This window comes from Geotrypetes seraphini, chromosome 11 (assembly GCF_902459505.1).
Source record: "Geotrypetes seraphini chromosome 11, aGeoSer1.1, whole genome shotgun sequence".
NCBI lineage: Eukaryota > Metazoa > Chordata > Amphibia > Gymnophiona > Dermophiidae > Geotrypetes > Geotrypetes seraphini.
Window position 1 is genome coordinate 55673403 of NC_047094.1, and position 12155 is coordinate 55685557.

Here is a 12155-nt window from a genome sequence, read left to right on the forward strand (position 1 = left end):
GATCTTGCAAAAAACTCTGAGTAAGATGGTGGACATAATGGCTCTGGGGAATCCTTGATAAACAAATTGTTGCGTAACATGTCGGATCATGTAAACCAGTAGCATACTAAGCTAAGTGTACAATTTATTTGAATATGTTTAAATAGAATAATCTCAAGGAAACTTCTAAAACTTCTAAAAAGATTATGGTGGATAAAAAGTTTAAAAAAAAAGTTTACTTAAATAACTGCAATAAAAGAATGTGGGCCAATGAGGAATAAAAACACTGGTATCCCTACCGCTATTGAACATTACTAAGGGTGGAGGAGGTGTACCTGAAGCCACATTTTGCCAGATTTGAAATATATGAGAGCATGTGGAACAACTTGTAATTTTGTGGAGAGGGATGTTGGATACTGTGGAGGTTGGGTGAAGTATTGGAGACTTGTGTTGTATAACTCCCAACCGTTAATGAAACAGAGTTAAATAGTGCCATCTTTAGTGTGAATGCACATTGGTGATAGATATGCCATTGTCGAGTTTGTGCCTATTTAGCTTACTTCATTTTGAGACAGAATCTTCCCATTTTCACTATATTCAGGAAATATTTGGAGTAAAATCTCTTCCCTCTTTCCCCTGGTGGATTGATTTTGACCATAATGAACTTTAAGAGGGAAGAGAGCTCCCTGAAAAGTACAGTATTGAAGAGCTTCTGGACCTGTCTCAAATAGATGTAGAAAATATACTAGTCCAGTGATCTTTAAAACCCACTGATCTGAGGCTATAAGGGGCCATTGTTTTGTAGTAAACCTGAGTCACTCTCCTATCAGTAGGTTGTCCAGTGCAGATACTAGAAACACTGGTTATGTTCGCATGGAGGTAGTCAAGACCCTGTCTCAGTTTTGGCTGTATGGCTGGTTGGACCCTTTGCTGTCTAGGACGAGAGCAAGAACTTTGTGTTCTTTAGAGCAGTAGGGAAGAGGGAGGAAGGTAATAGGACCTCCTTTACCCTCTACTCTGATATCTCCTGAAAAAGAGAATGCCTGGAGAAGTGGCCTGGAGAGGGTCTTAAGGGCAACACTATGTTACTTAATGAGTGTAGCAGCTTTTTGAACCATATCTCCAGTCTCTTCGAGACACAGCACATCATATCTGAGAGCTGAGGTCTGAGATACAGAGTTATGTAAGTCCTCTCCCCTCATTTCAATACCCATCATAGGTCATTGGAATTATGTATTTTCCTCCCACCATTCCTTAGCTTGCTAGTGAATACTGTTACTCGGCTTTTGATGGAGAGCATCTGTAAACTTCCCAATCCTGTGCACAACGTTTTGCACGTACATGGCCATGAAATGTTGATAAGAAGCTATGGAGGAAGCTAGTATAGCATTATTTGAAATACCTTTCTCCAAAAAGACTCTGATGTCCAAGCCTCTCTCCCTAGGAGCACCAAAGAGTGCATCTTGAAAGTTTTGGCCCTTTGAAGAGCAGATTTAACCACCATGGACTAGTGAGAAAGCTGCTGCTTCTTGAATCTGGGAACCTTCTGGACTCCCTGAGGATTCTGTGAACATTGTTGCAGCTTTGAGGAATTGAAGTATGTTAAGTGTTCCTGCCTTGGATTCCTGCAACTTAAATGGAATGGCCTCGGTCACTTCCCATACAAAATCAATGCATTAGAGATCCTCAAGTGGAAATTTCCTTCTCATAAGATGGAGACAAGTCTAATGGTAAGCCAGCTGAACCCTCTTCAGAGAACACTTTCAGCACAATCAGAATTCCACAACGACTCAGTCAGACCCTGCAAAGCACTCTATAATAGAGAAATTTGGGTCTCTGCCAGTCTCAGCCTACTTATATCAACATCAAGCCTCAGGTGAGGGCATCAAAACATCGAGGATTTCTAATGCCTTGGGTGAAGCTGTCTCCTTCAACGCTCCTTACCCCACTATCTCCATTTTCTTCTCAAATATGTAACTTCACCCTCCCTTCCCTTTTATCCTCACGGTCTAGTTCGCCATGTGATGTTATATGTATATACACAATGCCTCTTTTTTTTTAAGTTCTGTTTAGTTTCTCTTTCTTTTAAACATATTGTTAACCAGCCAGATATTAACTTGATGGTTGGTATATCAAAATTAATAAAACTTGAAACTTGAAACTAGCTGACATTGACCGCATAAGGCTCTTCAAAATCCTAGTGTCAATGCCTCTCATGCAGGTATTGTGTGAATTTCAAGGACCAGCTAGATCTCTCTCTGTATCAACAGTGAGGATGTTGAAGCTGCAGCATTATGTTGAGAAAAGAAGTGCACCATCCACTCATCAAATATCTTCATGAGCTGCTCCTCAAAGACTCCCATCAACAAAGGTATGCTTTCCCTTGGGAAATGTTATAAAGGCATACAGATACATATTTTTGTCTTTACAAAACAGATGCAACATGTATGCTTTTCTTGCCTTGGTGCTGTTATAAAATTACTCTCATGGGCCGGATCCTCAGTATCCATTTCCATGTTTTGCCTTTCGGTCCTTTGTTTTCTGATTGCTCTCTCTATGTGCATGCCTTTTTGAAGCATCTCTGGCTGAATTTATGCTGCAGATATTTCCAGGTTTATATTGGTTGTGAGGAGAAGAGTCTTCCTGATTAGCTGGATATATAGTGGTGAGAGAAGCTTCAGATATTTCCCACTTATCACCTCTCATTAAGGAAACAGAAACATCAAGTCTAAAGAGAGATATTATTGTACCAACAATTTTGTTTGTACTAAATGTTGATTGAATTTGAATTTATTATTTTTACACCATTCCAAACTTGCTAACAGCCTTTCTATTCACTATAATCCAGGGGTACTGTCAGGTTAGTAAGTCACTAAAGAAGAAATATTTAACACGTTTCATCAGCCAGTACATACAGAGAAAAGCAATTTGGCTGATAAAACATATGTCTTGTTAATCGAAGGGTTCCTTATCACACACGACAGTGCAGATGTCATGAACCATCCTAGTATTAAGGGAATGACACTAAAGGCTACCAGCTAAAGTCAGGAGTTCAGTAAAGGAATAAAGTCAAGGGTTAAAAGGCAATTAACAGCTGAAGTTTTTTTCCCCAGAATACAGGGCTGCATCAAGATGAGAATGTTGGGTCTGCTGGATCTCAATGTAAGCATGCCAATCTACCAGACAAAAGAACACCAAGCTCTGCACCTTCATGTTCATCCTTTCCCATAAAGTAATGTGTTTGCTGTGTTAGTCTAGTTAAATGCATAAAAATAAAGGTTAACACATTTTTTAAAATTTAATCAAGTGATATTTTATTAAACAAAATTATGCCAAGAAATGTATTTAAAGTTGCCCAAATTAAAAAAACCAAACATTTTTGGCTGTGCTATATTTTTGTGCACCATTTCTCAGATTACATGAATGGTGAACGAGATCATTATCTCTGGTGCTTTAATTTATGGGATTGATCTCTCAAGGGATGTGATTAAGTGGCACTAGGAATTCTTAGGTCAGCAGGTGGTGAAATAGAATTTCTCTGTGTCAGAACCCTAACGGTTAAAATACAGGTTGTCCACTTTCACCAATTCTATTAACTGTCTCTATGAAATTGCATTATCCCAACAAATTTATGGAACAAAGGAAGGTGTACATAACCCTTGATAAAAGTTTTATACAAATCGAGAAGACAAAAATTCTTTAGGTGGAGGGCTCTAAAGTTCAGAAACCAAGGACTCATCCTATATTAGTAGTAATCTGTGGTACCATTTTGTATATCAAAGATCCCCTAGATAAATATAAAAGAAGTCTCTTTTTAATTATGACAAATACAGCTCTACAATTGATTACACGTAACTGGAAAAACTGCGATTGATAAATTTTGCATTCTGGTGGGCTAGTTTATGGCAAATATATAAATATGAAAAAATGAGAGCTGATCAGTTAGGGAACTTTAAAAACTTTTAATCTAATATGCGGTCCTTTGACATCTTTTGTAGATTTAATATAATTATACATTCTTGTTGTTAGAAGAATTGCACATCCAGGGAGGGAGGGGGGAGGGTGGAAGGAATATAAAGGTTATAATCAATTATTATTATGGATGAGGGAAGGGTGGTTTATAAAGTTTAAAATATGTCTAAGTGGGTAAATGTGTAATTTTATGTTTAAAATATATAGTGAATTGCGGAATTATGTTAAATTTATAGATACATGAATGATAAATAATAATTTGAGTGGGGGTGGTTATTGATCTGTAAGAATCTTGTAATATTTTAAGTGATGTCTATAGTGTAAATGTTTTATTTAATGTTCTTCACTTATTGAAATAATTTTAAAATTAATAAAGATTTTTTTTTTTTTTTTTTTAAAGGAGAATCTGTCATTTTAAGTTAAGATCTGTTCACAGTTTGGGAGCTATTGTTGACTCCAATTTATCTATTGAGGAACAAATAATACAAGATGATAAAGTAGAACATAAATCTTTCTGAAAGTAAGGATTATTAGGCAGATTGGCTATTAACGACTTCTGATTGGAGAACTCCTTTGCAGTTGGCGCTAATCTCACAACTTAATTACTGCATAGGGACTTCAGTTATGGTTCTAGCCAGGTTTCAGGTCATTCAAAACATGACAGCAAAACTGGAGTTGTTAGATGGGGCAGGGTTTCTATTATTGTATGAATTACACTGGTTATTAGTTTCATACCATAAGAAAATTCAAACATTTAACAAGCCTGTATTAAATTCTCTGGGAAGATGGGTTCAGATATTTAAATTAGTGAAAGTTTATATTGCATTAAATATACTATAATGGCAGGAGGATTTGTTGGAGCACACTCCTCTTAAGGACTGCAAATTAGCTACAGCTCCTGAACTATGTAACTTGGGAGGTAATTCTGCAAAGCACATGCTAACATGTACATGCTGATTGCACATGTAAATGATGAGAATAATGGCATATATGCATATAGGTGCATATAAATACTATTTAAGCACCATTCTGTATCTGCAGTAGTAATACATTTGCAGGCAGGTATACACATGGGCACATATCTCCAGAATATAAGTGTCCAAATTTACGCCATCTCATGCCTACTTGGTTACACTAGCATTCTATAAAGCAAAGTATGCACCTGTATATACTAGAGCTGTAGGAAGATTACAAATTTTAATCGCAATTAACCATGTTGTGCGTTAGCGATTAATCACAATTAATATGTACAATATTTTAAAAGAAAATACAACAAAAATAATTCCCTCATGCTTACCCCTTTAGCCAAGCTCTTTAGATCAGATCTGCAATATTATCCCTAACCCCACAAAACAAAGCATACGACACTCAGTTCCTAAAGTAATCCTAAAATACTAAAGAACATACACACTGTATTTATCCCCTCAAACTAGATCCCAGATATTCCAGAGAACAGATACACCACACTGAGACCCTCAGACTAGGCCCCCACATACTACTCTTGACCCTAGAGACACACTCCCTAACATCAACGAATAGACACACTGCTCTCTCCCACCTCTTAGAACAGACCCTAGATGCTACAACTAACCCCAAACAGACACACTGAACTTACCTCCCACCCCACTTCAGAATAAATCCGCAATGCTACAACCCCAGAGAACAGAAGCTGAGGGGATCCAAGTGCCATCTGAAGCAGGGAAGTTGAAGCTAGGGGGAGCCCTTACCTCACTGTGGATGGCAAAAGCCTGCAACAGGCAGAGAAGTGCCAGCAAAGATAAAGGTTGCCTTAGGTCTCTGAAAACTGAGGTTTCAAATCCACCCTACCTCATCCCTGGAGACAGAGCTGATTTCTGCAGCAAGAGACTCGGAGAAGGATGCAGAGAAAAGGTTTTTTGCTCCTTGGATGCTAAGATTTATAATCTGACCATTCAGTTCATCATTTTGTTCTTTCAGATTTCGGTTATCCTGTTCAAAAAATAAAGGTAAAAATGTAAGTATGTAATGGAATACAACCGATATTTGGGCTCTGTGGATAATAAAGGGCACTCATTGAAGTTACAGGGAAATACTTTTAAAACCAATAGGAGGAAATATTTTTTCACTCAGAAAATATGTAGTTAAGCTCTGGAATGAGTTGGCAGAGGATGTGTAAGAGTGGTTAACGTAGCAGTTTTTAAAAAAGGTTTGCACAAGTTCCTGGAGGAAAATTTCATAGTCTGCTATTGAGAGAGACATGGGGGAAGCCACTTCTTGCCCTGGATCGGTAGCATGAAATGTTGCTACTATTTGTTTTTTGCCAGGTACCTGTGACCTGGATTGGCCACCGTGAAGATGGGATACTGGGCCAGATGGACCATTGGTTATTCTTATATTCTTAAGAATATCAATGGTATAGCCAGAAGGTGATTTTTAGGTGGACATGAGGCATTTTCTCTCTACCCCTGCTCCAATTCATGCTGGCGCTGGTACTGACAACTAGGAGCTCTGCAATGGCCTGGTGATTCAGAGTGAGAGTGTCTTCAGCTGACAGTACTTGGGGATTTCCACCAGTTACACCAATGATGCCACGGCTAGGTGGGCCCAAGTCAAACATGCACAGCCCCTAGCCAGTCCAGGCCCAACTGTAGCTATGCCTCTGCTGCCTATTAAGACAGCATCATAGCGTACTGTTCTGTCCAGAGGCTCCTGCTCACAAGACTAAGCCCCCATGTGCATTAAAGGCAGTTCACATAATAAATAATCATCATTACTTAGTAATAACAAGTCTAACTAACACAAAGAAGTCTTACTACCCTTGTAATATAAAATCATAGATCCATTCTTCATACAAATGGCAGATTTAACTAATCTTACTATGCTAAAATGCAATATAAATTCTAATTTTATAATAATCCTTCATTAATCTAATTATTTTGGATCATATAGCTCTATATATTGTGTTAACAGCTTTTCAGAATTTAGGATAATTATTTATAGTTGCATCTCTTTAGGTATTAGGGGAGTAATTCTTTTTTTTTTTTTAATAATTCTTTATTCATTTTCAAATTAAACAAGTGCACAAAAGAGTGTATTACAAACAAATTATTCCAGAATAGCATTTTGATATCTGCCACATAAACTTCTAGTAAAATCAATAACCCCCCCTACCACCCTCCCTTCATCATATTTTCAATAAAAATATACACATATTATATATCATAGTATAACATAATAAGTAACATTATTTCCTACTCCCTCCCCCCATTAGTGTGTTATAAAAGAAAACGAAAAGGAGAAGAGAAGGGGGCGTGCCTTGGAGCGCGCACAATATGGTAGCTTAACCGCGGCGCTCCTCAAATCCAGGCAACAAACTGTAAGAAATCAACTGTTTTGCTTCGCTCGCCCGAGTTAAAATAATAAAAAAACAGCGTCGGGAATGGCTGCGACGAGGCAGGGAAAGTCTGAAAAGCCGTGCACATCGGGTGTATCGGCGAAAAGGTCAAAGGTTACTCCCGTGTCGCTGTCGAGTGTGCCGATCCCGCTGGAAACTGAAGATTTTACTGATAAATCAGATATTATGGCGGAACTCTTTAAAATCAAACTAATGTTAACTGTCAATGCCAGTAAACTCTCAGAAGTCAAGGATGAACTGCTCAGTCTAAAGCAAGAGATCCAGACTGACAGGCAAAGGATGTCTGTAATTGAAGAGAGAATCGAGCAGCTGGAAACTAATACACAAAAGTGTGAAGAGGAAAGGAAAGATATAGCAGCCTTAAAAAATCACCTGGTAGATTTGGAAAACCGGGGAAAGAGAAAGAACATTAGAGTGCTTGGTTTAGCTGAAAATCTTGAAGGGGGAGATGCCATTCAGTTTTTAGAGAACCTTTTACCTAAACTGTTACAGCTAAATTCTAAGTGGCCGTTAGAAATAGAACGTGCACACAGAATCCCCACAAGAAAACCAGTAAACCAGGCTGGCCCTAGACCCTTGATTTTTAAAGTATTAAGGTACCAGCAAGCTTTAGAAATCTTAAAAGTGGCAAAAGCAAATAAAAACTTAAATTATAAAGGGTCTAAATTGATGTTGGTTCCAGATTTTGCTAAATACACTGCAAATATAAGGAAACAATTTCTCACATTCAGGCAGCAATTAAAAGAAAAAGGCTACATGTATGGCTTGTACTATCCGTCGACAATGAGAGTGTCCACTGGGAATAAATCCATGTATTTTCAAGATCCTGCAAAACTGAAAGAATTTTTGACACAAGAGGAACCAATGTCTACATGAAAAAACAGAGTAAAAGGGAAGTTTCATCTGAAGAAAGAAGAAAGAAAAATGGAAGATAAAATGAAAAAAGAAGAAGATGGTTAAGAAGAAAGAAGAGGACAATAATTACTGATTGAACGGATAATTTTTAATGCAATTGATATTTTTTGATTTAATCTATATAATAAAACCGTAGGCGGCGCATGCGCAGTCTTATCAGCGTGCTTCCATGATCCGTATGTCCGTGGCCGCCAAGACTGCAGCATGCCCCGCGCTTACTACGGCCCCACGCGCAGCTCAGTTTGGCACGGCGGTTTCCCCAGATAGGGGAAGCCGAAAAACTCAATCCCGCCTCATGGTCCTGCCGCCGCTCACGAATTCCCCCTCCCCAATCCTCCTGCAACAGCCGCTACCGCTCCTGTTCAAAGCGGCCTGCTGAGGTTCGCGGCCGCTGTAACGAACCTCGCAGGCCGCTCTCCACATGGTAGCACGTTCCCTCTGACGCAATCGCGTCAGAGGGAACATGCTACCGAGTTGGAGAGCGACCTGCGAGGTTCGTTACAGCGGCCGCGAACCTCAGCAGGCCGCTTTGAACAGGAGCGGTTGCGGGAGGAGGAGGGGGGGAGTTTTAACAGGAGGAGTCGCCGAAAAAAACCTTCAGCCGCAGCAGGCCAGCACACGGGAAGGGAAGGGGGAGGGGCCGAACGGAGCAGGGCAGCTCAAGGTAAGAAGGGAATGGGGGGTGGGGGAAAATGTTTCTACTACTCAGCAGGGACCTGGAGGGGAAGGGAAAACCGCTGCTGCTTCTGCAAAGGAAAGTGGGGGGGGGGGGGGAGACACAGAAAGAAATACAGACAGACAAAGGAGGCTAGGGAGAGAGACAGACAGAAATAAAGACAGACAGGGGACCAGAGAGACACAGAAATAAAGACAGACAGGCAAAGGGTGCCAGGGAGAGAGAGAAAAAAATTGCAGGAGGGAGAAAGACAGAAAGAAAGGAAGAAAGAAACAGGAGCAGGGAGAGAGACATAAAGAAAGAAAGACAGACAGCCATATATTCTAGCACCCGTTAATGTAACGGGCTTAAACACTAGTTATTATAATATATTGGGTGCTATGACATAATCTTAATTTAATAAGAAATCAAATTATTTATGGAAATTATTGCATCTATATATATTTATGCTAATATTAATTGAGAGGAATGATAAGAATTTGTTAACAAATGATATAAAGATAAGGAATTGAGTATTTGAGTGGGGGATAATTAATAAAGTAGGAATCAATTTTAGACTTTTTATTAATTGATATAAAATATATATTTTATTCATCTACCTATTCATATTGAAATTACTATGAATGATGATGTATGAAAATGTTTAAAATGAATTTATTAATATTATTATTAATATCATTATAGAAATGGATATATCCAATTTACATAGTGAATATTTAATATATAGGGAATTAGAGCTAACTTTGAAATATGTCAAAAATATATTAAAGGGGTAATATATTAGTTTGTAGGGAGGTTATGTTTATAATTTTATGAATCAATTAAATATAAATCTTATTATAGTCATAAATTCATGCAGATATAATTGATATGAATTACAAAATATAGTGAGATTTTAAAATATGGATAAATATTTAATGAGTAGGTAAAGAAATAGGAATATGGAATTAATATTAAATAACTGAGTATATAAAGATAACTAATTAAATGTTTATATATAGGGGGAGAAAAAAGTTATTGACTTTTGAGGATATCTTTAAATTAAAATAGTGGAATATTAGTTGCTTGGGGGAGGGGATTTAGGTTTTGCATGACCAATGTGTGTTCCAGGTCAGACAATGATAATGGGAGGGAGGGGAGGGAAAATAGAGGGAGGGAGAGGGGATCAGAGGATTAGTATATTTCTGAGGAATGAAAATGGAAAAACCGAAAAATCTGAATTGTCTTTATATAATTGTATTTTTTGGGGGGAGATAGGTTGGGGGAAATGGGTGAAGGAAATATATATAATAAATGTGCTAAGATCTAATCAGGTATATAATCATAGAATACTGGATAAAATTTGATTATAAAATAGATGGATATAAAAATTTATTCTATCAATGTCAATGGTTTAAATCATCCTATCAAGAAGAAGAAAGTATTATCGTTCCTTAAAAATCAAAATGCGGACATTTACTTCATTCAAGAGACGCATCTTTCTGAAATTGAATCTAAAAAGTTATCTGGGGGTTGGATTTCTAAATGTTTATTTGCACCGGCTTCAGGGAAAAAAGCTGGGGTGGCTGTTCTGATAAACAAAAAATGTAATGCAGATTTTAAACTAATAAATTATGACCCTTTAGGTAGATGGGTGCATATCAAAATGGTTCTGGGAAATACAACCATGGATTTATTCAATTTATATGCTCCTAATTAGAATCAAATGGAATTTTTCAAACAAATTCAGCAATTACTTTTACCACTGGCTACTTCTAATTTAATAGTAGCAGGAGATTTCAATGCTGTAATGGATCCGATTTTGGATAAAAGACCAAGTAGAATTATGAAATCATTAGGCTTAGATAATTTGATTCAATCTTGTGATTTAGAAGATATATGGCGTATTCTTCATTTTAATGATCAGGAATTTTCTTTTTGTTCTCAGGTCCACAAATCCTTTTCACGAATTGATTATATATTTGTTTCCAATAACATAGCGCAGCGTGTGTTAAAAGCAGTTATTGATCCCATTGTAATTTCAGACCATGCTGGTGTGTGGATTGACCTTCAGAATTATGATATTGAACACTTTAACTCAATTTGGAGATTTAATAATGCTTTACTAGCGGATTCAAACTTCCTGGAAGATTTTAAATTAAAAATGCAAGAATTCTTTCAAATTAATAATTCGGATAATATTAATGCTGAGATCTTGTGGGACGCTTTTAAAGCAACAATGAGAGGAAATATTATTTCATATTCAGCATTTATAAAAAAACAACTTAAAAAACAATTTGTAGATATGGAAAAACAAATTAAATTATTAGAAAATAAATTAATTGAGAAATGGGAAAATAATACACTACAAGAGTTATTAAAAGTAAAAGTTAAATATAATGAGATTTCTTCTCAATTGGTGAGGAAAGATATATTCTATAAACAAGTTCAATTCTATGGTAATTCAAATAAAGCTGGAAGATTATTAGCAAATTTTCTTAAAGCAAAGAAAAGAAAATCTAAGATTATTGCAATTAAAGATATACAAGGTAATACACACACTAACACTAAAGACATTTTAACACATTTTCTTGATTTTTATAAAGATTTATATTCTTCTGAATCTTATGAAAATAAAGAACAAGATGGATTAAATTTCTTAAATTCATTTATTGGGCAAAATGTTCCGGATCATATAAAAAGAAGTTTAGAAGAGCCTATATCTTTAAAAGAAATAGAATCAGCATTGAAGTCTCTTAGAGTTGGATCCGCTCCGAGTGGTGATGGTTATACTGTTGAATTTTATAAATCATTTCAAAACATTATTTTACCATATCTATTAAATTTGTATCAGTATCAAATGAATAATGGAAATATATCAGGTACTATGGCTGATTCAGTAATTATTGTCTTACCAAAACCAAACAGGGATCCTACTTTGATTTCAAATTACAGGCCTATCTCTTTATTAAATGTGGATGGTAAAGTGATTGCTAAAGTATTAGCAATAAGATTGGCAAAAGCTCTTCCTTTTATTATTGATGTACACCAAACAGGATTTATTGCTAAAAGACAGTCATCAAATAATACTAGACTAGCATTTCACTCATTAAATTTAGCAAAAAATATTAATGATCCAGCTTTTCTAGTATCTTTAGATGCAGAAAAAGCTTTTGATAGAGTGGAATGGAGTTTTATGTATCAAGCTTTAGAATGGTTTGGTATAGGCCCCGGTTTTAT

The 12155-nt window shown here is 36.7% G+C and overlaps 1 protein-coding gene and 1 long non-coding RNA gene across 8 annotated transcripts in view; one reads left to right on the forward strand and one right to left on the reverse strand.

Annotated features, from left to right (window-relative positions):
• LOC117369402 overlaps positions 1-3954 on the forward strand; it is an 81072-nt gene extending 77118 nt beyond the window's left edge. Inside the window, exons 3-4 of one of the 2 annotated variants that reach the window (XR_004541137.1) lie at positions 2250-2350; positions 3093-3954. This is a non-coding gene — a long non-coding RNA (uncharacterized LOC117369402). The remainder of the gene's footprint in view (positions 1-2249; positions 2351-3092) is intronic. The other variant, XR_004541138.1, reaches the window with a different exon arrangement.
• The window catches only part of RAB11FIP3 (RAB11 family interacting protein 3), a 247074-nt gene that overhangs the window by 9994 nt on the left and 224925 nt on the right, over positions 1-12155 (reverse strand). For all 6 annotated transcript variants that reach the window (XR_004541136.1, XM_033963921.1, XM_033963922.1 and 3 more), the window contains one exon: positions 5779-5919. Coding sequence is in view for 5 of the 6 variants with exons in the window: in XM_033963921.1 (XP_033819812.1) it covers positions 5779-5919 (141 nt within the window). In the remaining variant the exon portion in view is untranslated. The remainder of the gene's footprint in view (positions 1-5778; positions 5920-12155) is intronic.